The 26233-nt window shown below is 41.1% G+C and overlaps 2 protein-coding genes across 2 annotated transcripts; one reads left to right on the top strand and one right to left on the bottom strand.

Moving 5' to 3' along the window:
• Positions 1–662: 662 nt before the first annotated feature.
• On the bottom strand, positions 663–24756 carry pdzd7a (PDZ domain containing 7a). The gene is made up of 16 exons (XM_059358865.1): positions 24411–24756; positions 24031–24305; positions 22948–23085; positions 22602–22776; positions 22018–22194; positions 21478–21625; positions 19363–19423; positions 18096–18623; positions 16124–16279; positions 15464–15636; positions 14669–14760; positions 14477–14568; positions 14230–14298; positions 4202–4873; positions 3762–3862; positions 663–900 (listed from the first exon to the last, which is right to left on the bottom strand). The coding sequence occupies exons 2-16, from the start codon at positions 24221–24223 to the stop codon at positions 724–726; spliced, it is 2952 nt and encodes a 983-aa protein (XP_059214848.1). The 5' UTR covers positions 24224–24305; positions 24411–24756; the 3' UTR covers positions 663–723.
• LOC131993120 (homeodomain-interacting protein kinase 2-like) lies at positions 8901–9871 on the top strand. The gene is made up of 4 exons (XM_059358866.1): positions 8901–9094; positions 9217–9327; positions 9429–9509; positions 9601–9871. The coding sequence occupies exons 2-4, from the start codon at positions 9244–9246 to the stop codon at positions 9757–9759; spliced, it is 324 nt and encodes a 107-aa protein (XP_059214849.1). The 5' UTR covers positions 8901–9094; positions 9217–9243; the 3' UTR covers positions 9760–9871.
• Positions 24757–26233: the final 1477 nt, after the last annotated feature.

Here is a 26233-nt window from a genome sequence, read left to right as displayed (position 1 = left end):
AACAAAAATACTGAGCAGCAATTTGTAATAATCCCCCCAGACATCCACTAAACCCAAACTATCAGTTTTGACATAATACAGGGTTTTAATCTGGGTATAAATCTATAAATCTCATAACGCAGGCTGGGGTAATCTCCCTCTGGCAGGCCTGCGGGGGTGCAGGACTAAGATGCTCCACTGAAAAGTGCAGACCACTGGCTCCACAATCAGACGGTGCTCAGAGGTCACGGCAAGGTTGCCACGTGTTGAACCGTGGCACAATTTCAACCAAGGAGGAGTTCACAAACCACATAATCTTATCATAAAATCATAAAACCTATATAAAACCTTTCTTCTGGTTAATGTGCAATGTATGCGTTTAGTAAAATGTTTGCTAAAAACACTAAGAAAGTTATAAAAGTTGTACAGTTGCAACATACTTAATTTCATTGTAGCAAAAGTGATCTATAACAATCTTTATTCTGATAAATAAGCTACTGCATAAGTCTGAAGAACCTGCTTCAACATGTTCACCTTTCTCTTTGACATATTTACTGCCAGAACTTTGCCTTTCACAGGACGAATGCTACTGTGCATCTATTCCTCTCCACTATGAATGGAGATATACCTGTCCCATATCTCCTCTGCTGGAGTGAATCCTGTAGTTTATTCACTCCCACAGGAGCTGCAGGTTTAGGTGTCCTTCATGCCTGAGCTGCAGTCCGACTGTGAGGCACACAAAGGTTAGTCTGCGGGTCTCCTGGGGCTAGTGGGGGCGGTAAGGACCTTGGGGACCTTGACCACAAAAACCATCGGGTCTTTGGCCTTGTTGCTGAACGCTCTGCGAATCACATCCACTGCGTGCTGATGAGTCACTCCCTGCAGACTCTCGCCATCCACGGACAACAGCTCATACCCTGCCTGCAAATGCAAATATAAACGTTAAAACATGCAAAACTCTGTACACAAAGAATAATATTGATTATTATTCACATTTCATGATTGCATATACCTTTGCATGTCCACCCCCACCCCCCCAACTCTTTTCCTGTAGCAATCTGTTATGGACAGTTTCCATAAATCTGCAGTGATTGTGTCCCCTAGCAGGGAACCTGATTTATGCCAGAGAGAATTGGGTCTCTCCTGTTAGTTTAATATATTCACACTGAAGGCCGTCACTAGTGCACATATAAAGTCTCCCCTTCAGCACAAGGTTGTTGGAAAAAAGAACATACACTGAGACAACCACACACACACAGTTAGGACCGTGTTCCTGCTTTTTCCTGCTGGATGCAAGCAGAGAGTGTCAAAACTTCGGAGGCCTGAGGAGAGGAACTTCCCCTGATGTCATCTGGGTTTGCCGAGGATGCACCTGCCTCATGCGCTCAGTCTTACTGAAGGTTAGCAAAACAACGCAGAGAAGCGCAAGGCCAACAGCCATTGTTGTGTTACACCAATCATGTCTTTTTCCCTTTCCCTTTCCCTTTCCAGTGATTAGACACAAAGAGATTCATTTTCCTTCATTCTGCACCTGCCCATTTGATCTATTATGGGTCAAACATACATTGTATAGGTGGGGGTTAGACCTGTGCTGCCCACTGTTTGTCCGGACAGGTTTTCTTACAGCTCATCAGACAGTCTGCTGTTCACCAATAACCTAAGAGCCTTCCGTGAGGACAGTATCAAAAGATTTAGATCCATTTAACCAAAGAGGAGATTAAAAAGTGCTTTTTTTCATTTTTGAAAAGTAATTTATTTGAATTAAATAGATCACAACCTAATCTGCCCCATCCTCTTTACGGCCATTTATGGAGCGCATTTATGAGGTTTTCCTCTTTTCTAGCCAGTGGACGTCATGATCCCAAAATAACACAGCCTGTAAAAAATGACTACAGCTTGCATGGAAGGATCAGTGAATCGTTCATAATGTGGTTTATTTATTTATTACAAGACAAATCTCTCCGTAAGTAGATCCATACGCACAAAAAATAGTGCTGCAACTCATTTTAGATGCTAAAATTATGTATTAACTATTAAGTAAATCTACCAAAATATACTCTTATTGACACCTTCCACACACAAGCCCTCACATTGAAAAGGCTGGTCCATTCAGCTGTCACATGTTGCACTACGCCCTCTCTTACACAGACAGCTAAATGCAGAAACATGACACATGCTCATGTCAAGATTTCCGCTGATAAAACAGGTGGCCGAGTCTAATGAACAGGAGAGCATAGGTGTGCACACAGCTGCACATACGCATGTAAAAAACAACATTCTTCACTGATTGTATGTTGTCATGTGGGTCTAAGGACAGGATGCATGTTAACAGTGAGCTGCCCTGGTCTCACTTCCCTCTGCAGAGTATAGGGGGAGATAGCACTGAGCCTGGAGGCTGATATGGGTGAGGTGACGTGCCGAGTTGTTAGGTGTGAGGTGGGGACAACAGATAGCAGTAGGGTGCTGGCAGAAAGCCATTCATCTCTGTCTGACGCTACTAAGCAACAACTTTTCTGTTTTTGCCAGCAGCAGTATCACAGTTCAGACTGAAATATCTTTAAAACTTCTGAATGGATTACTATAAGATTTGGTACAGATATTTGTGGTTCCCAGAAGATAAATCCTTCTAGCTTTCTTGATTTCTTGACTTTGTGTTCAGGGGACTCTTTGTCTTGCTCCAATCTGTCTCTCTGTGGTTTTTAAAATCCCAAATTTATTCTCCATTTCGCTGTACCCGACACTTCTGTTGGCCTGTTACAGATTTCTTGCTTTCTATCTCTTTTTTTTTTATCTTCTACTTGTTCAAAATTGGTTGCATAGCATGTGTTTGTTAACTGTGACTTCAGGGACTGTAAGAGGGGTGCTCTCTGAATTTGCAAGGCTGAGCAGACACTGGATCTCCCACTATGTTTGACACGCTAATGAGGCATTAGTCCTGGGTATTGATATCCAGCTGTTAGGGAACACGCTTATTTTCAGGTATCTTAATGCGAGTGTTGTTTGACTGCTGTATCTTTGACTCTCGTCCAGAATTAGCCTGTGGTTAACTGGATTGAATGAGTGTGTATCATGTGTGTTTAAGTGAACCTGGCCAAGATCACGGAAGACTGTTAAGTTACTGTGCAAGCAATATATTACCAATACATTAGCAGGGCAGCATCAGTGTACCTCATCAATAATGGAGGTGATGGGCTACTTGAGATGGCTCTGCACTCTCTTTGTCTCCACTCCTCATTGCACACCTTAAACCTCTCTGTCATAGTCGTGTTTACTTATAGCTTCAACAACTCATAACCACAGGACAGAGATCTGATGGGTACTTACAATGACAGGAGTATGTTTCAGGAGGGACAAAGTGGACATGTCCCCCTCAATATTCAGAACATGTGCATTTCTTTCCCCCTATAAAACATGAAACTGGCATAGGATGAATTGAGGCAGATAAGGCACTAATTGGTGTATAAAGATGAACCAGAATGAAGGAAATAAAGTATTGGATGCTCAAACTTCATATATGAAACAAAACCTACATCCGTGCTTACAATACACTACAACCAGGGTGTAGATTAATGTGCTTTAAAATCAGGGTGTTATAAGGGAACAAAAGTACATTTTCAATATTTATGGTTAAAAGATCTAATTATGTTTTAAATTACCACCTTTTCTCAAGGCTAAGAGCCATAATCATAATATTTCATTTTTGTAGCCCTTTGCCATTCAATTGACACCTATTTTTGTGATATATGGAGGCGTTTCATCGTGTCCCCGCCATAACGGCTCACCTTCAGAGCCTCGTTTGTAGATGCAGCTCCTCCTGGGAAGATTTTCTCAATCTTTATCATGGGCTGGACTCTAGACTCCATACCTCCAGAGATACTAATACCTGTAAACACACAGAAAATAATCAATCAATAACCAGCGCTTGACAGTGCCAGATTCATGGATTCTACATCTACATCTACACATAGTCTAACAGTGGCTTTACTCCTTTTCATTAAAGCATTTAACTCTTATTTCCAGTTTAGAAGTAAGTGGTACCCTGACCTCTACTGGTGATGCAATGGATGGGATAATAACGTTGGTCAGCTTTACAATATTATTTTGGCAGTTTTTATTCTACTTGAAAGCAAATTGAACCAATGTGTCCACATATTAGGAATAATAAGACTTAAAACAATCAATTCAACTTAAATCAAAGCATGTGTTTCTGTATTGAACTCACCCAGTGACTGCTTGGCTTTAGAGATGGTCAAAGTGTTGATTTCATACTCCTGAGGTGACAGAGTTGCTCTTCTTTTCACACTGTGACCATTTTGCGAAACTCCATTGAGTTGCTGACGACTCTCTCTGCCTACAGACGGACTTTTGTCTCTCTGTGGCTCAAAAACATCAGCCAGAGGGGTTCTGCCTCGCCGCTGTGAAGGAACATGAACGCTGACCTCCGTGTAGCCTTCCTGCCTGCTCCATCTGCCGTCTATGCTGTCAGGACTCGTCTCCCTCCTCACTCTCCCATGGCCGTTCCTCACAGGTGACCTCCCTCGTTCAGGAGCCACATCTCCTCGGTCAGACACAGACAACAAGGAGACCTCGTCATACCGTGATGCCCCGTTCTCTCTTCTGTTTGGAGAGCGATGGGGTTGGCGCTCACTTTGGGTGCTGTGTGGTGATTCTGTGAGGAGGAAGCTGTGGGTGGATGAGGGGCTCAGGGAGCGGGAGCGCACACCAGGGGAGGTGTAGCTGTCCACAGGTACATCTAGCAGAGGGGTGAAGGCACGGGATGGAGGCACATGGCCTGACTGGTGGCTGGAAAAACGTAATCTGTCCAACTCCTCAATCAACTGACGCTCCCGCAGTGTGTCCTGGACCGGCTGCAGCTGGAACCCTCCTCTGTAGTCTGGACAAACATAGTTCAGCTTTAACATTACATGTTGTAAACAGCAAAAGTAAAAGTTTCTTTTTCTTTTCATTTTGGAACTTCTGCATGTAAACATAATGATGTGAAGATTATTCAGAGTCAAAGCAGCCAGTTGGCACAAGCAAATGCACAATATGTACATTTAGGTCGGTGAAAAAACAATAACAAAAGATGACATTTGGTGATGTTGTGAAGTAGCATTGGAGGTGATGACCATTGCCCTCATTGCAGTCAGGTTCTCCTGGTTACGTTTGCTTCAAAGTTTTTATTGAGAACCGAAATATCCACAAAGGTCACCACCTCCGCTGATTAAAACAAGGAGAAACACTGAATAAAGCAGTTTTATGTTAAAATTTGTGCTTCTCTGACACCGTTCAGAAGACACCGGATGTCTCAGAGGAGCTGCAAGCAAAACTGCTGCTACTGTTTGTTCAGCTTGTCTCTCTGATAACTAAAGATCCAGATGTATGACGAAAATCCTTCCTAGAAGTAGCAATTAGCCTCAAGCAGAGATGTGGAGCAGACTACATTGGTCTGGTGAGCTCACTTATTTCCAACTCGACACTATCAGATTGTCTTCAGCCCCGGCAGATGCTGACTCAAGTGATGTCACTTCATCTCCCTCTGGAGCCACTTAAGCCTTTACTGACCTTCCCAAGATCTCTAAAAAATTATTTGACATGTAAAATCTGTGGAATTACCCTTTAAATCCTGAAATATTGAGAAGAAAACAACCTCAATTTGTACTGAGCTCCCCTCAGTTGTCATGTTTATCAAATTTAACACACACACACACACACACACACACACACATTTATACATAAGATACACACAAAGCTTTTATTCCTCAACTAGGCATATCTCTATAAATGTTAACAACATTGTAACCTATAAGGGTTACATACTTGGAATACTGATGCTAAGAAAACACCATGGCAAGCTTGTTTATGCAAAGACCTTAAGAGTGTCCTTTGATGGCAAACAGTGGGTGACTATTTCACACTACACTGACTGAATGACAAAAAATGGATTGGACTTTATTTCAATATTTGGACATAAAAGTGTCAAAAATAAACAATGATAAGCCTACATCCTAAGGGATAACAGCAGCTAAAAAAACAGAACTATACAGTTATTTAGTGAAATAGGGTATACACTGTTGGGATAAATGGATAAAATAAAGCTCTGTCATATAGCGCTGTCATCTTATATTAAGAATTTCTTTGCAAAACAACTTCTTTCGGAGGCAGAGCCCCAAGCTGAAATGATAATGTTGACCTTGTGACCCTTAAACTGTGATTTTAGAAAGTGAGACGGCTGCAGTCAGTCTAAAGTAAGACTGTATTGATTGTGTCTCAATGACTCTTGAATGAGAAGGATAAAAGCATCTCTGTATTGTTGAAGTGTCAGTGTGGCTGATAAGGCTCGTCTCGGTCCTTTCTGTTGGCCACAGAGATGTAACACAAGCCTCTGCTTCAGCACAGGCACAGGAAACCTGAGATATTTTGTGCATGGCCATGTGTGTGTGTGTAGGTGTGTCTTATATGAGGTCGGGAGGTGTTTGTGTGTGTGTGTTTTCACTTCCTAACCTCCAGCCTTCAGGCCTTCATTGCCTCACAGACTTTACATACAGTTTAATGGAGGAATTCAAGAAAAAACTATGAACATATTAACACTTTATTAACTGAGCAGTGTGAAACTGTGTGTTTACTATTTAACCTGGTTAGAATGTTCTTTGTAGAATTTAAGAACTCAGAACTTATGACATCAAAAAGGCATTCCAAAACTCTTCATGTGTCATAGTTCTGAGCTCTGAGTGAATCTTCTCATTTGACAGAGAATAACTGAACAGACAACAGCCCTCTAAATCAACCAATATAATAATATAAACTATTATTAGATATTAGCGACCAGAAGAAGTGGACTGTAAACCAACCAGTCCCTCTTTCTTTCTCTTTCTGAAGTCAACAGATTCTTTTATTCACAATATTAACATGTGATTCTTTTCAGAATTGTGAGAGAAACCAAAATGGCAGACAGAAAATTCAAGTTATCTTTCACTTCTTCCCGTCACGCCCACGGTCTCCCCAGCGAGTACAAGTTCATGAAGGTTTTAGGAGCAGGCGGCTTTGGAAAAGTGATGAAATGTTGGAAAAAAGACACCAAGCAAACTGTGGCTGTAAAGATCCCCAAATTCCTCAAGGAAAACAGCACGGAGGTGAAACCTTTTATACTTTTTTTAGAATTAAAACATTTGGTTACCAGCAAAACATCTGACTATTAAAGTGGTCAAATGTATCTGTTATTTTTCTTCTGTAATTTTACATTTTTCATCACTCTAATCGCTTTTCTGATTCAACTGTATATGCTTTTTAGTCTTTGATTGCATTTAATCATTATTATTTCTTCTTGTTTTGTATTTGTTTTTTTCCACATTGTTTTACTCAGATTGATTGTTTTTACTGCTCTTAAATTTGTTTATTAGACATTTTTAATTAATTTGATTGATTTGTGTGTATTGTTCTGTAGTGATTAAATAGTTTTTGTGTTTTTCAATAGTTTTTCTGTTACACGCTTCTGTCTTTTTTTTTTTAACACTTTGAACTACAATAACTTCACCTGTTAAAGGTGTTATACTGATGTTTGATTGCTTACAAATGTTTACTATTGGTACTTGTACTTTATCTGTGTGTTTCCAGTTTCTGCTGCTTTACACTCTGACTCCACTTCTCAGAGGGAAATATTGTACTTTTTATTTCACTATAAGTTATGGTGGGGGCAAATTTTAAATAATTTACATTCCTCTGTGTAAAGTTGTTTATTCAGACATTTAAAAAAAAAACATTTGAGAAGCTTGAACAATTAAATGTTTTGACTGAAATCTTAATTATTTTTCTGTCAACTGACTACTTGACTTTAACCTGTGTTGAATGCTAAAATCTTAATTTGTAAAGTAACTAGTGACTTAAGCTCTCAGATAAACGTAGTGAAGTAAAAAGTTTCCCTCTGAGTTGGAGTGGAAGTATGAACAGAACACAAATACTCACCTCTCGCTGTCAAACTCCTTGTGTGTGTGCAGGTTTCTACGATGGAGAAAATAATGCGCCTCAAACTGGACCAGCACAACATTATCAAGTTCTTCGGCTGTTTCGACACAAGCAGTGGGAAGGCAATGGTGTTTGAGTCGCTGGACATCACCCTGGATGAATTCATCTGGAAAAAACGCACCCCGATGCTTCTGAGTGACATACGCATCATCATCCAACAGGTAAGAACAGCTTCAGACAGGAAGCACAAACACTAAACACTTTAAGTTTACGTCCTCTGAACCGCATCCTTGTATTTGCAGCTGGCCAAGGCATTCGACGCTCTGAAGACCATCGGCTTGATCCACACCGACCTGAAGCCAGATAACATCATGATGGTGAATCACCGGAAACGTCCCTTCACAGTCAAACTGATTGACTTCGGCCTGGCCATAAACCGATCCAATGCCAGACAAGGAATGACCAAGCAGGTTGTTTGCTACAGGTAAGATCTGCAGAAGTTTTTTTGTCAGACTGGAGCAAGCTTTTAGTCTGAAGTCTGTACTTCCTGTTGATTGAGTATGGTGAATTTTCTCTTCTAAATCCTTTAAATATGACCCTAATCCTCGTTGTGTGCTTTTCATTCAGGGCTCCAGAAATAATTTTGGGTCTTCCATTTTCTGAGGCCATCGATATGTGGTCTCTGGGCTGCGTGATGGGCACCATGCTCCTTGGCGATGAAGTCTTCAAAGGAAACGTGGAGTATGAAGTAGTAAGTAATACACAGGAGCTGGACTCCGCTCTCTGTACCTGTTCTCCTCCTGAACAACCAGCCTGGCTTCTTTGCACCAGCTAGATTTGGACTTAGGCGTGCAGTTTAGCTACCAGCTAGTTCAAGTACTAAAATTCAAGCACTTTTCAAGCCACCGAAACAAAGAGTGATATATGATTATATGATAATGGCTCATTTTCAGAGTTAGACATCAACAAGGGCTTTATCTAGCTATTAGCTAGCTTAAACATGTTGTTAATGTTGTAAAACGGCTCCTTTTCGGCACCAAAAACACTTTTCATAAGGTCAGGAAACAGAACAGTGTCACGCCTTAAAAAAAGAAGTTAAGGAAATACTACTTACACAGTTTAAGGTTTACTTTCAGTAACACCGTAGGAAAAAGTAAGATGTTTAGAGGTGTAAAGAACTTTTCGTTAGCTACAATGGGCACCATTAGCATTAGCATTGAGACAAAAAGAGAAAAAAAAGGTTGCATGTCTTAATGTGGTTGTTTTTTTCTCCAGCTGCAGGACATAATTGCACTCATAGGAATGCCACCGGACCATCTCCTCGATAAAGGACAGAAGACAGCGCGCTATTTCACCAAAACAGAGTGCAATAGCTGGAGGCTCAAGGTACAACAATAAAGTTATTTGATCTCTTGTTAACATGTTTCCATTTCCCAACATTTATCAGTGTATTTGGAGGATCATTCATACATATTATGTTTTTTCAGACACATCAGGAGTACTGGCAGGACTGTCCTCACAGACAGTACCAGACAGAGGTGTGTTTGTCTCTGGACAAACTCAGATTGGTAAGTGTAAAGTAGCTGTTGGTTTTTATCAGTTGTGTTTTCATGAATAATTTGGAATGACTTGACTGACAGAGTATTTGTTCTAAATTAGATGCGTCTGGAAAGGAAAAACAAATCAGAGGCTGTGGAGCGAAAACAGTGCATCGACCTCCTGGAGGCCATGCTGAACCTGGATGAGGCTGAGAGGATCACTCCCATCGGAATCCTCACTCATCCTTTCATCGCAAAAGGACAAAAGAGGTCCAAGTAAGTTTGTGTGTGTGTGTCTGTGTATGTGTGTGTATATTGTCCGGATGTGAATCCTCTTTCACAACTTAAAAAGTGACTAATTTGCTTATTATGGTGGTTCTAAGTCCTGTTTTCTGTTTCCAACCCAGCATCATGGAGAACAGGTTCAGTCTGAAGAAGAAAGAAACCACACATGGTGGCCCCAGTCCAGATTCCAGGGAGGTTCCAACAGGTGTGATCATGGTCTCTCCTGCAGCAGCCATGAACAGGTTAGTGTTGGAGACTTGTGAGGAGGCCAGGTAAGATTATCTACTCTCATAAAACTCTGAAGGTTAGAAAAGAGATGTCATTAACAGATGACAACCACAGGGAAAATACCCTAACTCTGTGTGTTTGTGTATTTAAGTGAGGAGTTTCCTGCCAATGATGCTCTGAAGAGTGACAACAACCACCACCCAGACCGCCACTCAACAGCCGTTCCATCAGGTGTGATCATGGTTCGGCCCGCTGCAGCCGAGAACACAGTAGTGTTGGAGAGTTATGAGGAGATCAGGTGAGATTATCTACTCTCAGAAAACTCATCTCGCGGGTAGAAAAGAGATGTTTCCTTTAAAATGTCATCAACAGATGAAAACCACAGGGACAATACCCTAACTCTGTGTGTGTTTGTGTGTTTAAGTGAGGAGTTTCCTGCCAATGCGGCTCTGAAGGGTGACAACAACCCCCCAGACTCAACAGCTGTTCCATCCGGTGTGATCATGGTTCGGCCCGCTGCAGCCGAGAACACATTGCAGATTGAAGACAAGGAGAGTGCAGATAGGTGAGACGATTCAACCAGTCATACAACAGTTTATATGTTAATTTTCCATTTGGATTTGAATACAAAAGGAACACTACTGTGTATCAACGGAATTCAATAAAAAACAAGGAATAATACACTAACTGTGTGTGTTTGTGTGTGTTTAGTCTGCAGGCTGAGCTGACAGAGGACTTCTCAGTGACAGCAACGGATGGAGACTTGGCGATAAGGACACTTGGTAAGGAACAGAAACAGTTCTTCTTGTGTCTTTTTTTGAATTTGAAGGATGTTTGAGGTATTTAATGCTCTATGATTTATAGATGACTCGGGAACCAAGAAGAAGAAGAACCTCATCCGACGCTTCTTCTCATGGATGAAGAAGACTTTTAGCTGCTCTGTGCACCCCTTAGACCAGGACGAGTTGGTCGACAAGTGAAGCTCTTTGAAGGTTTTTGTCAGCATGACTCTGAAGAGTGGTGCTTTAAAAACCTTCACAGATTTTCAGTGGGCAGCACTGTGTCCACAGCAGGACATTCTGACCATCCTGTCTGTGGAGAATCTGCCTTTTCTCTCCAGGTGACTGCGTGGGTTTCCTCCGGGTACTCCGGTTTCCTCCCACACTCCCAACAGACACCCGCGTTTTAGGATATTTAAACCGTCACCAAAACTGATCGGGATTTAAAAAAAAAAAAAAAAAACTGACAGAGACATGACGGCCAGGACAAGTGGTAAGGAACAGAAACCGTCAATTCATCTTTTGTCTTGTGTTAATTTGAAGGATGTTTGAGGTGCTTAATGATCTTTGATCTATAGATGACTCTGGGACCAAGAAGAAGAACCTTGTCCGGTGCATCTTCTCATGGACAAAGAAGATCTTTGGCTCTGTGGAGGTTTTTGTCAGCATGATTCTGAGGAGTGGTATTTTAAAAACCTTCACAGATTTTCAGTGGGCAGCACTGTGTCCACAGCAGGACATTCTGACCATCCTGTCTGCGAGAATCTGCTTTTTCTCTCCAGGTGACTGCGTGGGTTTCCTCCGGGTACTCCGGTTTCCTCCCACACTCCCAACATACTCCCGACATATACAGTTTAGGATATTGAAACTGTCACCAAACCTGATCGGGATATTTAAAAAAAAATGAGGGGGAGAGACATGACAGCCAGGACAAGTGGTAAGGAACAGAAATCGTCAATTCATCTTGTGTCTTGTGTTAATTTGAAGGATGTTTGAGATGTTTAATGATCTTTGATTTATAGATGACTCTGGGACCAAGAAGGACAAGAAGAAGAAGAACCCTGTCCGATGAATCTTCTCATGGACGAAGAAGACCTTTGGCTCTGTGGAGGTTTTTTGTCAGCATGACTCTGAAGAGTGGTGCTTAAAAAACCTTCACAGATTTTCAGTGGGCAGCACTGTGACCACAGCAGGACATTCTGACCATCCTGTCTGTGGATAATCTGCTTTTTCTCTCCAGGTGACTGCATGGGTTTCCTCCGGGTACTCCGGTTTCCTTCCACACTCCCAACAGACACCCGCGTTTTAGGATATTTAAACTGACAGAGACATGACGGCCAGGACAAGTGGTAAGGAACAGAAACCGTCAATTCATCTTTTGTCTTGTGTTAATTTGAAGGATGTTTGAGGTGCTTAATGATCTTTGATCTATAGATGACCAAGAAGAAGAACCTTGTCCGGTGCATCTTCTCATGGACGAAGAAGACCTTTGGCTCTGTGGAGGTTTTTGTCAGCATGACTTTGAGGATTGGTGCTTTAAAAACCTTCACAGATTTTCAGTGGGCAGCACTGTGACCACAGCAGGACATTCTGACCATCCTGTCTGTGGAGAATCTGCTTTTTCTCTCCAGGTGACTGCGTGGGTTTCCTCCAGGTACTCCGGTTTCCTCCCACACTCCCAACATACTCCCAACATATACAGTTTAGGATATTGAAACTGTCACCAAACCTGATCGGGATATCTAAAAAAATAAGAGGGGGAGAGACATGACGGCCAGGACAAGTGGTAAGGAACAGAAATCATCAATTCATCCTGTGTCTTGTGATAATTTGAAGGATATTTTGAGATGTTTAATGATCTTTGATTTATAGATGACTCTGGGACCAAGAAGGACAAGAAGAAGAAGAGCCCTGTCAAATGCATCTTCTCATGGACGAAGAAGACCTTTGGCTCTGTGGAGGTTTTTGTCAGCATGACTCTGAGGAGTGGTGCTTTAAAAACCTTCACAGATCTTCAGTGGGCAGCACTGTGGCCACAGCAGGACATTCTGACCATCCTGTCTGTGGATAATCTGCTTTTTCTCTCCAGGTGATTGTGTGGGTTTCCTCCGGGTACTCCGGTTTCCTCCCACACTCCCAACAGACACAAGAAGAAGAAGAACCTTGTCAGATGCATCTTCTCATGGACGAAGAAGACCTTTAGCTCTGTGGAGGTTTTTGTCAGCATGACTCTAAGGAGTAGTGCTTTAAAAACCATTTTTGTACATTTATGCTTATATTCTAATGCCAGCAACACGTTCCCTAAAGGTTGGGATAAGCAAAAGCCTGGAAAAGTAGCTAGTTAGTGAGCCTTAATTTAACAGGATCGTTACCTGGTCTCAGTGAAAGTGAGGCCTACGGGGAACCATTTTTATAGAGTATAAAAATAACATGCTTTCTTGTCTCTAAAAAAAAAATTCTGAAATGACTACTCTGTTATTATATAGGAGTTGAAACATACAACATTAGATAGCTAGCAAGCTAGCACATTAGCTAACGTTGAACAATGATTTACTTCCACTTCATGTTTCTTCAGTTTTCACATTTCACTGTGTACAAATTGTTCAAAGTATGTGTTTGTTTATGGCGTGATCATTTGATTATCACCTCAGTGTCTTAGATTACCGTAAGTGACGTTAGCTAGTTACTCTGTACAGCACCACTGTTAGCCTGATTTTAACAGCTAAGCTAACGGTAAGTCTCTATGGCTCAGTATCAGCTGGAAAGGAGTGAAAGGCAAATGAGGAAAAATAATCACTAACTCATGAAAAGCAAAGAGAGATTGAGTTTAACTCTGTAATCTCTGTACTCTGTAATAACGTTACTGCATACTGGGCAGGAATTAAAGTGATGCGCCATTTGTAAAGCAGATATGTCACACTATATTGTGCAAGTGGTCCATTAATTTAATATTCTTCAGTTTCAGTCACTGACTGAGCCTCCCATGAAACTGCTTTTTTGACAAAGCTCTAAATAGCCAAACTCCCTTCTTAGCTCTTAGTCAACTACAGGAACACCATCGAGAGTATTCTCTGCCACTGCACCACAGTGTGGACACACCAGTCTAGCAGTCTACACAAGAAGGCCAGCTACATTAACAAGGACCCAACCCACCCAGGTCACAGTCCTTTTGTCCCCCTGCCATCAGGAAAAATATACAGGACCAACAAAACATGCACAAACAGACTGAGGAACAACTTCTTGTAGGTGTTTCTGTTTGACACTACAGATATGAGATGAGGCAGGAAAAAAAGTGAAGTGAGGGAGGAAAAGTAAGAGCGGGAGGGGAAGAGACTAAAGGTGAGAGGTTTAAGCCCCTTGTGTATCTCATGTTGCTCTGGGATTAGAGAAAAGACATCAACCTGACAGAGAGAGTCAGAAGAAAGAGAAAGGGTGAAGGGAAGATACCGTGAGTGTACCTGGGATTGGGGTGATGAGGTGACGTCGAGGGGTTCCACTGCGAGGGGAGCGCAGAGCTGGAGACCGAACTAAGAAGAAATAAACAACTAAAGATATATCACTGATTTTTCATATGTTTTTTGGATTTGTGTAACCTGCTATCTGTCTTACTCTTGCTTCTTTCATGCAAACAGGAAATTGTGAATTTCTGTTGAGCTGTATGAATAACAAACAGAAAAGTGATGTTATGTACATTCCTCTACTTACCAGAGCGACTCTTGAGAATATCGTACGCCTCCAGCTCAAAGGGCATGACCATGCTGTCAAACCGACCCAGCTCAGTAGTCGGTATCAGCATCCTGCAGAGGATATGATCAGAGTCTGTTGCGTACATATTTACACATACTGACACAGTATGAACATGTATAGAAACAGTATTATGGTGCACATATATCTCACCTAATTTCTCTGAGAAGTAGCAGTTTCTCTGGCCTGTCCAAGATTGCCAAAAGGGGACGCACTAAATCCTCAATCACATTTTCGGACAAAAACTAAGGAAAAAAGATATTGGATATAGTGATATAAGTTCTGTTTATTTGTAAAAGGTTAGCTAGTTAAATCTGAATCACTCATGGAGCAAAAGCGAATTTAGGTTTAGAGTTAGGGATTATTATTTGAGTGCTTGAGATATGTCAATATGTTTCCCTCACAGTTAAACAACTATTCATATATAATGAAAAATCATGAATGAGGCTGAAATGTTGCTGTTTAACCGGAGTGACCCAAGAACATTTTCATGATAGGGAGTTGGGTTGTCTCTTGATACGTGGCATGTACATTAAATATTCAGTTTTCCAAGAACACCACTTCACTCGCTTTTTTAAGTCTAATTTCTGTATTATCAGGTGAGTCATACTGTGTTCTAAGTCGATTCGATATCTTCGGCAGTGGTGGCAAAGGAGCTGATCCCCTGAAATTGGCCGATGAGTGTGAGCTGGGACCAAGGGAGACAAGGGGATCAAATGATGGCTGATATTTGATCCTAATCGTAAATGACAGGCCAAATCCGTCTTTTGTCACAGCTGCTGCCAGACACGTCTCACACTAAAGGACACTCAGCGACACAGGGAACAATGCAGCACACTTAAGCCTGCAAGTAGTCCAGCTGGTTTTCATTCAGTGGAAGGAAAAAACACTGGAGAGCGCCACTGAGGTGTTAGAGATGGTAATTTTAGATTTAAAAAAAAAGCTCACCCGCCCACAGTGTCTCATGACAGCAGCCACCTCATCCTGGCTGAGCAGTTTCTTTGCCATGTCCTCTACATGCTGCAGGGTCTCGGGTCGGGGCAGCAGGCTGCTGTCTTTAACCCCAGCACGGGATTCCTTAGGGGAGGTCAAGAGCTGGAAGGGACGACCCCGCTCCTTATCTGGGGAATTATAGTACTCATAAAACTGAAACAAACAAGATGCAAACAAAAACATCTGCAGATATCAGATACTTTCCTGCCTGCAAAACAGATTTCACCTCAAAAACCAAGGGACATCCATGTAAAATGTCCCAAACGTTTTTGGCTGTTGCAAAGCGGAATCATCTCACATCTTTGTCTGGTGTTTGTTGGTTCCTATCCAATCTAACCACTGATGGCCAAAACTGATAGAAACTTATGGACTTTGAGGAATTAGCAAACTGTGATAGACTGGCACTCCCAAATGCCAGAAATACAAACTGAAACAGGACACTATGAATTTTTCCTGCTGCCCATATCTCATATCTGATTTGTTCAGTGATTCAAATATAATAACTGAAGTGAAACGAAATGGCAATTCTGTCAAAACGTAATGCTATATTTTGCTGCGTGGGATGCAAAATATGTGCCTGGAAAGAACAAAAACATCCTGTGACCGTGCCCTCACCTTTGTCAGCATGGTGAGACGGTGACTTGGAGCGGCTCTTCTCTCTACGGTCTTTCTTAAAGAACAGGTTGACAAAGGTTTTAGATCGCTGCAGGCTGGTTTTACCCTCTCCTGAGCTCTTCTCTTTCTGATGTCTCTTCTTCTTTTGTCTGTCCTCTAAAGGTGAAAAAAAAGACATAGCATTCGAGTCAATCTAAATCAGTTTATGTTGTCATTACAGATACATTTTCGTTACTAAATGCTGTGAAACATGAATAAATTTAAGATATATTAAAGGGACAATTCTCCTCTATATAATTTTTTTTTTTTTTTTTTTTTTTTACATATTGTGCTGTCACAAGCATGAGCCCCTCGTCCATGGCTTGATGCATGTTTTCTTCTGCTTCCTTCAGCTTCTGTTTTTCAATTTTTCTACAGCCGATATATCCAACACTCAGCAACTCAATCTAGATTATTAAATACCACTACAGGTAAGGGGAAACTATGTATTTTTGATTTTGGGGTGAACTTTCCCTTTTACACCTATTAAATTATGCAACACACTAAATCATATGAAATCTTCCATAAGTGGGGTTGAACCATAGCAACAATAGGACATTCTGCATCTCAGTGCATGGTGTTGAAAACATAATTCATTAGGCTTTGTGCTGCTCCATGTTTAGCTGTTAGCCAATAACAGTGGGTGATGCACGCTCTCTGCTATGAGTACAGACTGTTCATTTCTCTTCCAGTCAGCTCCCCTGTTCACTGCAGTAAATCTGCCACTGTGAAAAGTAACACAGTAATGCTGATGAATTGCAGCTACACCAACCTGAACACACCCCTATCTACTGAAGCCACTACAGAGAAGTGCTCCAGCTTACATAACAAATGTCCAATCAGCCACGAGCTTCACCCCGAGCCCCTCGCCAGGTCCTGGAGGTATGAATGAGCTGGATAAATTGAAAAGGAAAGGCTAATAACTCAACAGCCCCGCCAAGGCTTGGATGAGATATTTCTCCATATGCTTGTTCTTATTCATTTCTCACAGAGGTACAACAAGTGAGAGTAAAGGCCGGTGATTAATCATGAGTCTGCGTTGGACTTTGTGCCCTTGGACAAATTATGTCTGCTGCTTAAATCAGCCATGTGGAGTCTGGATGTTCTTGTTTACTTCCTGGAGTGATAGAAAGATGAGGGGGGTCATTAAACTGACTGATGGCCTACAGAGAGATCTCTGGAGGATTTGAGAGTGGATCTCATTACACTTCGAATGCAGGTACTGCCACAAAAATCAGCAGAGAAACTGGACTTGATTGTGGCAGCAATACTCACTGTGCTGTGGTTCTGCAAAAGCTGATTTCTCAACTGAGATGGATGATACTAACACTATAATCAACAACCCACTACACAGAGGACCACCTGACACACCAGCCTACCTCAAACATATGTTTCAAGTTTTGTACTGCAGATTTGGGATCCTTTTCATATACAACAATACTGATATATCTGCAAAAAGTTTATGATGCCTGATAAAACCCAGCCAAGTTATTAGTTTTAGTAGTCTAAGTCCATAATAACCCATATCTTTACAATGTGTCATTGCTGCTCTACTGTGTCAAATACGCTTGTCAAAATAGCTGGTCAGTACCATCGACGAGGAATCCTGCAAAAATAAATGGAAACAAGTTGAAGACCAACACATGAGTGCATGACAGAAAATGTTGGAAGAAAGAGTGGGAACAATGAAGATGATTTGTCCACCAATCATCAGACAACTGAGATGACTATCAGTCACCAGTCAAGTGGTTAACTTTCTACAAATAATGCAGTGTTTTACATCTAGCTCTATCAACCTGGTGTGCCCAATAGTGGAATCATCCAGTAACACAGGTAGTGCATAGGCACGTATGTAAACAATTCCATTAACAACACAGGTAAAAATGAAAGTCTATCTCTGGCCTTACAATCCCAGTGAGCCTGTAAGTCTCACCTGATGCAGTGATGTGGCTCTGGGAACGTCTGATTGGCTTCCTTGGTTTGCTCAGTGCCATCAGCGCCGCCGTCTTCGGTGACTGTTTCACTACTTCATGGTCCCCAGAAGACAGCGTCCTTGTACGTCCCCGCCCTCCTTGCCCAGCTCCTCCCATCTCCCTCGGCCCTTCACCTTTCCCACGTATGACTGTGTCCTTCAGCAGCATTGTGGCACCTACAGTCCGGCTGGTTTCTGAGGCGACCAGCCTGTCATGGTACGACCCATTAATTGTGGGGTGGTCCGGGTGGTATTGAGGGTTTGGGTCGGTTTGCATGGCGGTGTCAGCAGTACGCTCGGTGCTGCTTGGACGTCGGGAGCGGTCCTCTGTGGAGATGGCGATGTCTACCATCTCTGAGCCAAAGATGGGAGGGAAAAGGACCTGGGAGAGACCACTGAGGGAGCTGAGAGGGGTGCTGGAGGACAACGAAGAGGCAGAGGAGTTGGAGTCTGAACCTTGGAAGGATGGTGCAGGGCCCCCATTGGCTACTGTAGAAAACAATCCATAAATAGAATGAAGTGAAATTGTTTATTATTATTATTATTATTATTATTATTATTATTGTGCAAGTGCAATACCTTATGAAACTGTCTAGTTGTTTTATCTGAGTACAACACACACAGAGTTGGGAGGTGACACGGTGACTAAGACTTGAACAGGAAGCTTAATTTCCTTATTTTACAATAATTGTAAATTTACAATTTTCTGCTTTGTTTGGATCACAGTCTGTCTGCCCTCATGTCCTGTTAATCCTCTAAACTTATGAGAGAAAGAACATAACCTGTTATTCTGTTTCTTTCTTTTTCTTTTTTGAATGAAACTCCAAAATGACTCTGCATCTTGACCCAGATGTCAGGTCGTGCTCTGAGCCTCCTTTGAGTACACTGAATTAATCCCCGGCTGTGTTCAGAACTACTAACATCAAACTGAAAAAAAAGGAATTTAAGTCCTGTGAAGAAATTGAATGACAGGGTTTTATTATAAGCAGGCTACATGTGGCCACCGTTCCAAATAAGATTTCCAAGAATCAAACATGTGGCTTTGCAAACAGAAATTGGAATTTAAAACTACAAATAACCAGCTTTTGTTTTCATTGTTTTTGTTTAATATTTGTTTTAAGGCAGGTAATTCTTGTCACAGTAGTATATAAGTGTTAATCTCTTTTAAAACTCATCTTTAAGACACATCTCTTTTATGTAAAGTCATTTTATAGAGTAGTCAACATACGTGTGTCGAGCCAGCCGTATTCTGCCACCATCTCTTTGTATGCAGGGTATCTCCCAGCTTCCTGTTGAAATGCAATACATGAATATTCAGCAAAAACATAAACAGTTAACACAATCGTAGAAGAAAACTACAAATTGTGACGAATACAAATGTGGCCCAGCTGTCCTTAGAGTTAAGCGCAGCATGCCAATATGCAGACAATGTTAACATGTCAATATCGATTTCTTAACATTTACTCATTAACACAAAACACAGCTGAGGTTGACAGGAATGTGATTAGCTTTGCAGATTAGTCATAAACAAAGCATTGGACAAATGGGAAATTTGTTCAGATGATGTTACTGGTTAAAAGTTATGTATCACCAAAGTTGTTATAAGTCATTCTGAGGGAAATATTAATTTATTGGCAATCCGCTTAATAGTTGCTGAGAAGTTAAAGTCGGGAACAAAGTACTGACCAACAGACAGACTTTTACATCCATAAAAATGACAAAAAGAGATTGTTTGTCAGTGTCCCAGTCAGACCTACAGGTTGCGCTTTCTTAAAGATCTTCAATTGTGCACAGCAACATAATCTCTTTCATTTCACTTAATATTTATTATCTCATAAACTGCATATCACATGTAACATCACTATTAATTAATTTGCTTTTTAAAAAAAAACCCACTTCAAACAGATACAATGTAATTTTAGCCCTAATGGGTGCATGCACATGTGTCGAAGTAGGGGTGGAAGAGTGCAATGAAAAACATCCATATGAAGGAGTTGCCTTAGTTTACAAAGGATTGATGGAAAGAGCATCGGGAATTATTTTACTGATAGCCTCTCAAGTCTATTTTAAAAGGTTTTCTCATAAACGTACAGCTTGAGGTCAAAGAGAAGACATGCAGATGTTTCGGAGTTACATCTACAGTTTGCCACAAAAGCCTTTGATGCCCAGGTGTGGGAGTTTAGTAATTAAAATGTATGCTAAAATATGTGTGACTCTTAGCCACAAATGGCTCTAAGAACAAAGGAAGACATAAAATTCAGCTTTCGGTTGATTATAACCTGATCCCTGACTGCCTTTGAATAATGAACGTCGTCCCTGGCTGTTTTTCACACGTGGAACCTGAGATCAGAGGAGTAAAATGAGCATGCAGCAATGTTAGTGATGCTAAGAGAGCGCTCGCAACACACTGCACAACACACATGTGTCCATTCATACACACGAACATACACGCACACAATTCCTTTATCTAAAAATGACACAGGTCAAGTGGCGCGGCCTTGCACACATGCACACGTACACAGACACAGAGAGAAGCTCAGGGCTGTAAGCCAGCTGTCTGCTCTGCTCTGCAGACTCATTCTGTCCCCTCCTGAGAAGAGCTGGTGTTGTTTAACACGCTGTAGCATTTATTATTGTGTCACGGAACTTAAAGCACCCAGTCAATTGTTATGTTTAAACCTGAGCAAATGATTAACACTGCCATATAACACTGCACCACGGATGTGTAAAGGACCAAGGGGACACATTTTGTAATCAGGCTTAAACCTGCATTTAGTGATTTTTTGGACACTTAAGGGAAACAAGCTCTATCCACAACAGTGATAGAGTTGATGAAGTTTCCATTAATGCAAGGATATTAATCGTTTTTTGTTATTTTCTCAATTAGGACTTTGATAAGATAATCAAGATAAAACTGTTTTTGCAAAGCTCCTGTTTTGCCTTGTCTTATTTTATTTATTTTTGGTCTAATTTATTTTTTTCATTTATTATATATTGTATATTTTTTAAATATTTTTCAGTAGGTTGTGGAACTACACAACCATTACAACATAGTTGAACTTATTTATTTTTATTTAATTTATTTGTAAATATTTTTTGTATTGTTTATTTAAATGTGTATATATTTGACATTTAACATTCATTTTTTATTGGATTAAATTCAAGAAAATTCACTGTTAAAAAGACATTTTTGGGGGGTGATAATTCTCTGTCAGCTAATAATTACAAGCAACCCCTTTTACATTAAACATAATCATTTGATCCATTAATATTATAAAACACTTTTGATTAGTGCAGCTTTAAATCTAACTTAAATCTTATCTGTTAAATTGTCTCGACTCACCCTGATGGTCAACATGACATGAGTGTGGCTCTTCAGGACCTCGACTGCATTGCTATGGGTGATGTCATCAAAGCTCACCCCATTGGCTGCAAGGATTTGATCGCCCATTTTGATGCCATGCTGTTCTGCGAGCCCACCCGGGTCCAACCTGAAGAGAAAAGGCATGCAGGAGATGTAGATGTATTAAATCAGAGCAGTGGGTAAACCGGGGTGATTACAGCATGTTTTGTCAGTCTTTGTTTTGCTTTTTATTATAAAGTACTTTGAGATACATCTCTTGCTTCAAAAGTGCTCTAGAAATAATGTTGTAATGGTGGTAAAGTCAACACGATTCACAACCTTCTAACTGAAGCCTGGTTACTTTGATTTAATGCAAAAACAGGAAAAAAGCAAAACATAACTGCAAATGAAATTAGGCGAGATTTAATTCCTGTGAGTAATTTCTGTCCTCACTTGCTCCCCTTCCACTTTCTTATGCAAGGACACTTCAACAGAGTAGGTTGATGCCAAAACATGTTTAAAACCAATCTTGGTTCATACTTAGAAACGTAAATTCCCAATCCGAACTCTTTGCCTCCTCTGATGTTGAAGCCAAGACAGTAGTCATCTGATGTGGTGAAGAGATGTACGATCCTGCGGAGCGCGCTGTCTGAGCTGGTCTCTGACGGAGTACGACCGCTCTCCTCCACCACCATCCGCCGGTGAATCAGATCCACCCTACACACACGTGCAAAAAATTACATACATGCACGACATTCACATTCACTGCTTTCTCTATCTCTACTACTCTCAGGCCTGTCAGTATCGGTTAATCAAATAGCCATAAAGGTCACAGCGGTAATCCATCCACTGCTGCCACATGAAACCAAGATACAGTATATCCCAAAAGAAAGATAACCAGTGTGAGCTACAGTCAAGTGACAAGACTTCACAAAACAAGGGCCATGCAAAGGTCAGTGGCAATAACAACAAGGCTGTAGTCTGCATGTTATATAATAATATATAGAGCAAACTTTATACAGTCATAATACTCAGTTACTGTTTGATAAAATATGTTTTTTGACAGCTTAATTCACACTGGCACAGCCAGCACTGAGCAGCCCCTCTGAGCTGTTTGGCGTCACCATGTGGTCTTCTCCTTGGAGTAGCGGATGCCGGGGATCTTGCCCACCCGTCTCACGACCATCCGCAGCCTGTTGTTGCCCGTCAGGACCTTCACAGCGCTGCTCATGGTGATGCTCTCCAGGCTGACCCCGTTCACCTCCACCAGCTTATCGCCCACAGTCAGCCCAGCCTGCGCTGCGGACACAGGTGGAACTCAGCATGATACACGAGAGTGAAGGTCACATGGAAACAGAAGACCACATGCCCAGATGTAAGCACACCGTGAGAAAAGCTTTCACAGAGGCACACACACACACACACACACACACACACACACACACACACAAAAACACACTTCATCCTAACCTGCAGAGCTGTCGTCCTCCACTTTGCTGACAAATATGCCGAGTCCATGTTCAGAGCCCCCGCGGACACTGAAGCCCAGACGCCCATCTGGACTCTTATCTACTGTCACTGTATGAAGGTCTTCACTGTCATCGCCTCCTGCAAAACAAAGAAAACAAATGAAACTCAGGTTTGAAATTTCAAAACAGAATGAAAAAACTAATTGACAGAGATTCTTGATGAACAATAGTTTTCTTCAAATCCATTTTCTCAATAACTATAGGGTAAACAGTACTGCAACACCAATATTTTTGCAAATATGATGCACTTATACTTAATACCTACAATATAATTCATGCTTAATTTCTTAAATAGAGTCAGTGAGCTATTCATGTGTGTGTGTGTGTGTGTGTGTTATCAAATGTAACAGGTTTGCAACTAACCATTATTTTGGTTAATCTGCCAATCATTCTCTCTATCATAGATTTATTTTTTCGTCCGTAAAATGTCGGAAAATAGTGAAAAAATGTTCATTTAACGTTCTCAGATCAAGGTGTGACTTTGAATTTCCTGTTTGGTATAAACCTAAAATATATTCAGTTTACTATTATTGGAGAATGTAGAAAAACAGCAAAAAAAAAAACATATTAGGAACCAGAACCACTACAAATTGGGTTATATTTGCTTAAAAAAATGAGATGAGTATTACTTGCCCGTCTAAATTGTCTTGTAAGTATCTATGTGTTTATTTTTAGACATTAATTTTGGTTTGCTTTTTTTCTTCCTGTGGCTGTCCTGCTGATATGCTTTTGCTACCTCCAATATGTCTCAATCTACAGAATAATTTTGTTCTTTATTTATATATTTTGTTTGGGTTCATGTATTCTGCCATACTATCTACATCTATGCACTGCATCATTTAACTAAAAAATCATTTTTACTAAAAAAAATTTTGACTAATAATTGAATATCTTATATCTACAATATAATGCATTATAAAAAACACACTGGCTTTCTCTGAACTCTAATCTAAACTTGGGCTCATGACTGACTGTGCAGCCAGTGGCTCAGTGTGTTGTGGTAACGGAGGTGGTGTGAACTCACCATCAACAGGTGCGTTGATGAGAATGACCCTGCCCATCGGTGAGCAGGACCTTCGTCTGTGGCGATGCTGTTTCTTCAGCATGTAGCGCGTGGTGCTGTGGGAACCCCCAGGCTGGCCTCCATGGTTGAAGTGGGGGTGCCCCCCTCCATTTGTCATCTCCCTCCAACCAGAGGGGTGAGAGGAGTGAGCCATGCTATGTGTCTGGAAAGTCTTCCCTCAGTCATCCAGACAGGAGGATATCTGGGGTCTGCTGTCAGGATGGGACTGGTGCAGCCTGGGATTCAGGAGAAGGAGGTAGGGGAGCTGGATTTTTGCACTTGGTGGTCCAAAGTGGATGATAAAATACTGGAGTTGGTCCCAACTGGAGCAGACAACTTACAAAGCGGAAGATCTTCATTTAACACCAGTTTTCGACCATAAAAAAACTTAATAAAAAATATCAAAAAGGTGAAAATATGACACAGAAAAACTAAAAGTTAAGCTCCACACAGCTGAATAAACAAACTATACATTAATTTAAAAATGATGGCAAAAAGTAGAGCTCCATGACTGAACAGTGGTCTTTTCTTTGCAGGTTGAAGAAGTTTGTATAGTTTCCTTCGCAGCCTCTGTCTCCCTCTCCACAGAGCCCATGGTGGTGCCTGTTTCCACCTGCTTCAGCTGAGAGGCTGCCGGCCTGTCTGCAGAGGAGTCAGCGGTGCATGGTGATTCCCCTCGGGTCATGTTTAATTAAATGGATATCTGTTGTGAGGAGAATATGCTGTGAAGAGTATAGTGGGCTCACAAGTTCCAGATGGAATAATAAAAACTCATTTTGATACAACAATGACCTTTAGCCCGGGAGCTTGAGTAGAATAAAATAGAATATCCTCTCTTCACCCTCCTCCCCTGTGCTACTCTCAATGGACTTCACTTGTTTTTCTATCAATCAGCACCAAGGACAGCGACTAAAGATAACATAAACATGTGGCCTAGTTTGACAGTTAATTATCACGTATAACTGACTAACTAAACTTATAGACTACTTGTTAACATTGTTCCGAGCAGTCTCGATAAACTTTAACGCGTCTGGTTTCAGTCTAAAGGTATTCCCGTTGATACCTTAAACCCTGAAACGTCACAAGTGAGACAGTTGTAGCATTGCATTAAAACTAAAGTGAGCAAAGTATGAGCGCGTTACCTGTTGTGTGTGTGCCCATGTTGTTGTGTCGGGTGAGCTCGGACACTGCTCGCTCACTGGTCCGCCTCCCTGACGCATTATGGGACACCTCCGGAGTACTGGTTGTTCTCCTCCAGGTGACAATTATTGTCTTATGAGGTGTAAGCCTTTTACATAAGCCTCTGCAGCTGTGCATCCATTAGCGCTGGACTCGAGATGATTAAATCCAGTAACTGCACTTATATGCATTGCTTTCGGTCCATATCAGATTGTCCTCTGGTAAACTTTGTTATTAATGTGTTCATTAAGTCCATATTCTCCCGTAAACGTGTATGTGGAGAAAGCAAGACGTGGCTCTGTATCCCTGACTGCCTTATTTGTGCCCGTGAAGTGGGTAAACAACCCCACCCGGTGGTCAGATGGTGGTCACACCGCGACTTTTATGCAAATCCTAATCTGCAGTCTCCAGATTCATCAGTGATATTATCAGTCACTGTAGCTAAACAGGAACAGGAAACCCTGACCTTGAACATGTTATTTTGTTGTTATCTTGGCCAATTTGTTTCCTCATGTTTTGATATGGTTGATTGGTATAAATGATTAAAGTTGGTGAAAGTCATCTTATTTTTCAGTCAGGTCATCACCCAGGAATCATAAAGGTTGTTTTAGTTGGACATTATTATTGTTGTTGTTGTTGTTGTTGTTGTTGTTGTTAATTAATTATTTAATGGTATATTTACTTTGATCATACTGGTATACAACTGTTTTTTTACTGTAATAAATAAGAAGCAATAGCTTGAATAGGAAGTGTGAGGAATTCCATTCATATAATTGCGTCCAAATAATTATAAAGTAGATACCATACATACCACCAAAATAACAAGTGGACAAAACAGGGCTTTATACTTTTTTATGGCAAAATACATACATACAATATAATTTAAATAATTAACGTATAATAGAATGGGATGATTGCAATCAAAGTAGCTGCATAATGTGACTTACATTACAAATATTAATATAAATCTTCCCAGGACTTTGAT

This window comes from Centropristis striata, chromosome 20 (genome assembly GCF_030273125.1).
Source record: "Centropristis striata isolate RG_2023a ecotype Rhode Island chromosome 20, C.striata_1.0, whole genome shotgun sequence".
NCBI classification, from domain to species: domain Eukaryota; kingdom Metazoa; phylum Chordata; class Actinopteri; order Perciformes; family Serranidae; genus Centropristis; species Centropristis striata.
The sequence above is the reverse complement of the archived record's forward strand: the minus strand, read 5'-3'. Positions and strand labels throughout refer to the sequence as shown.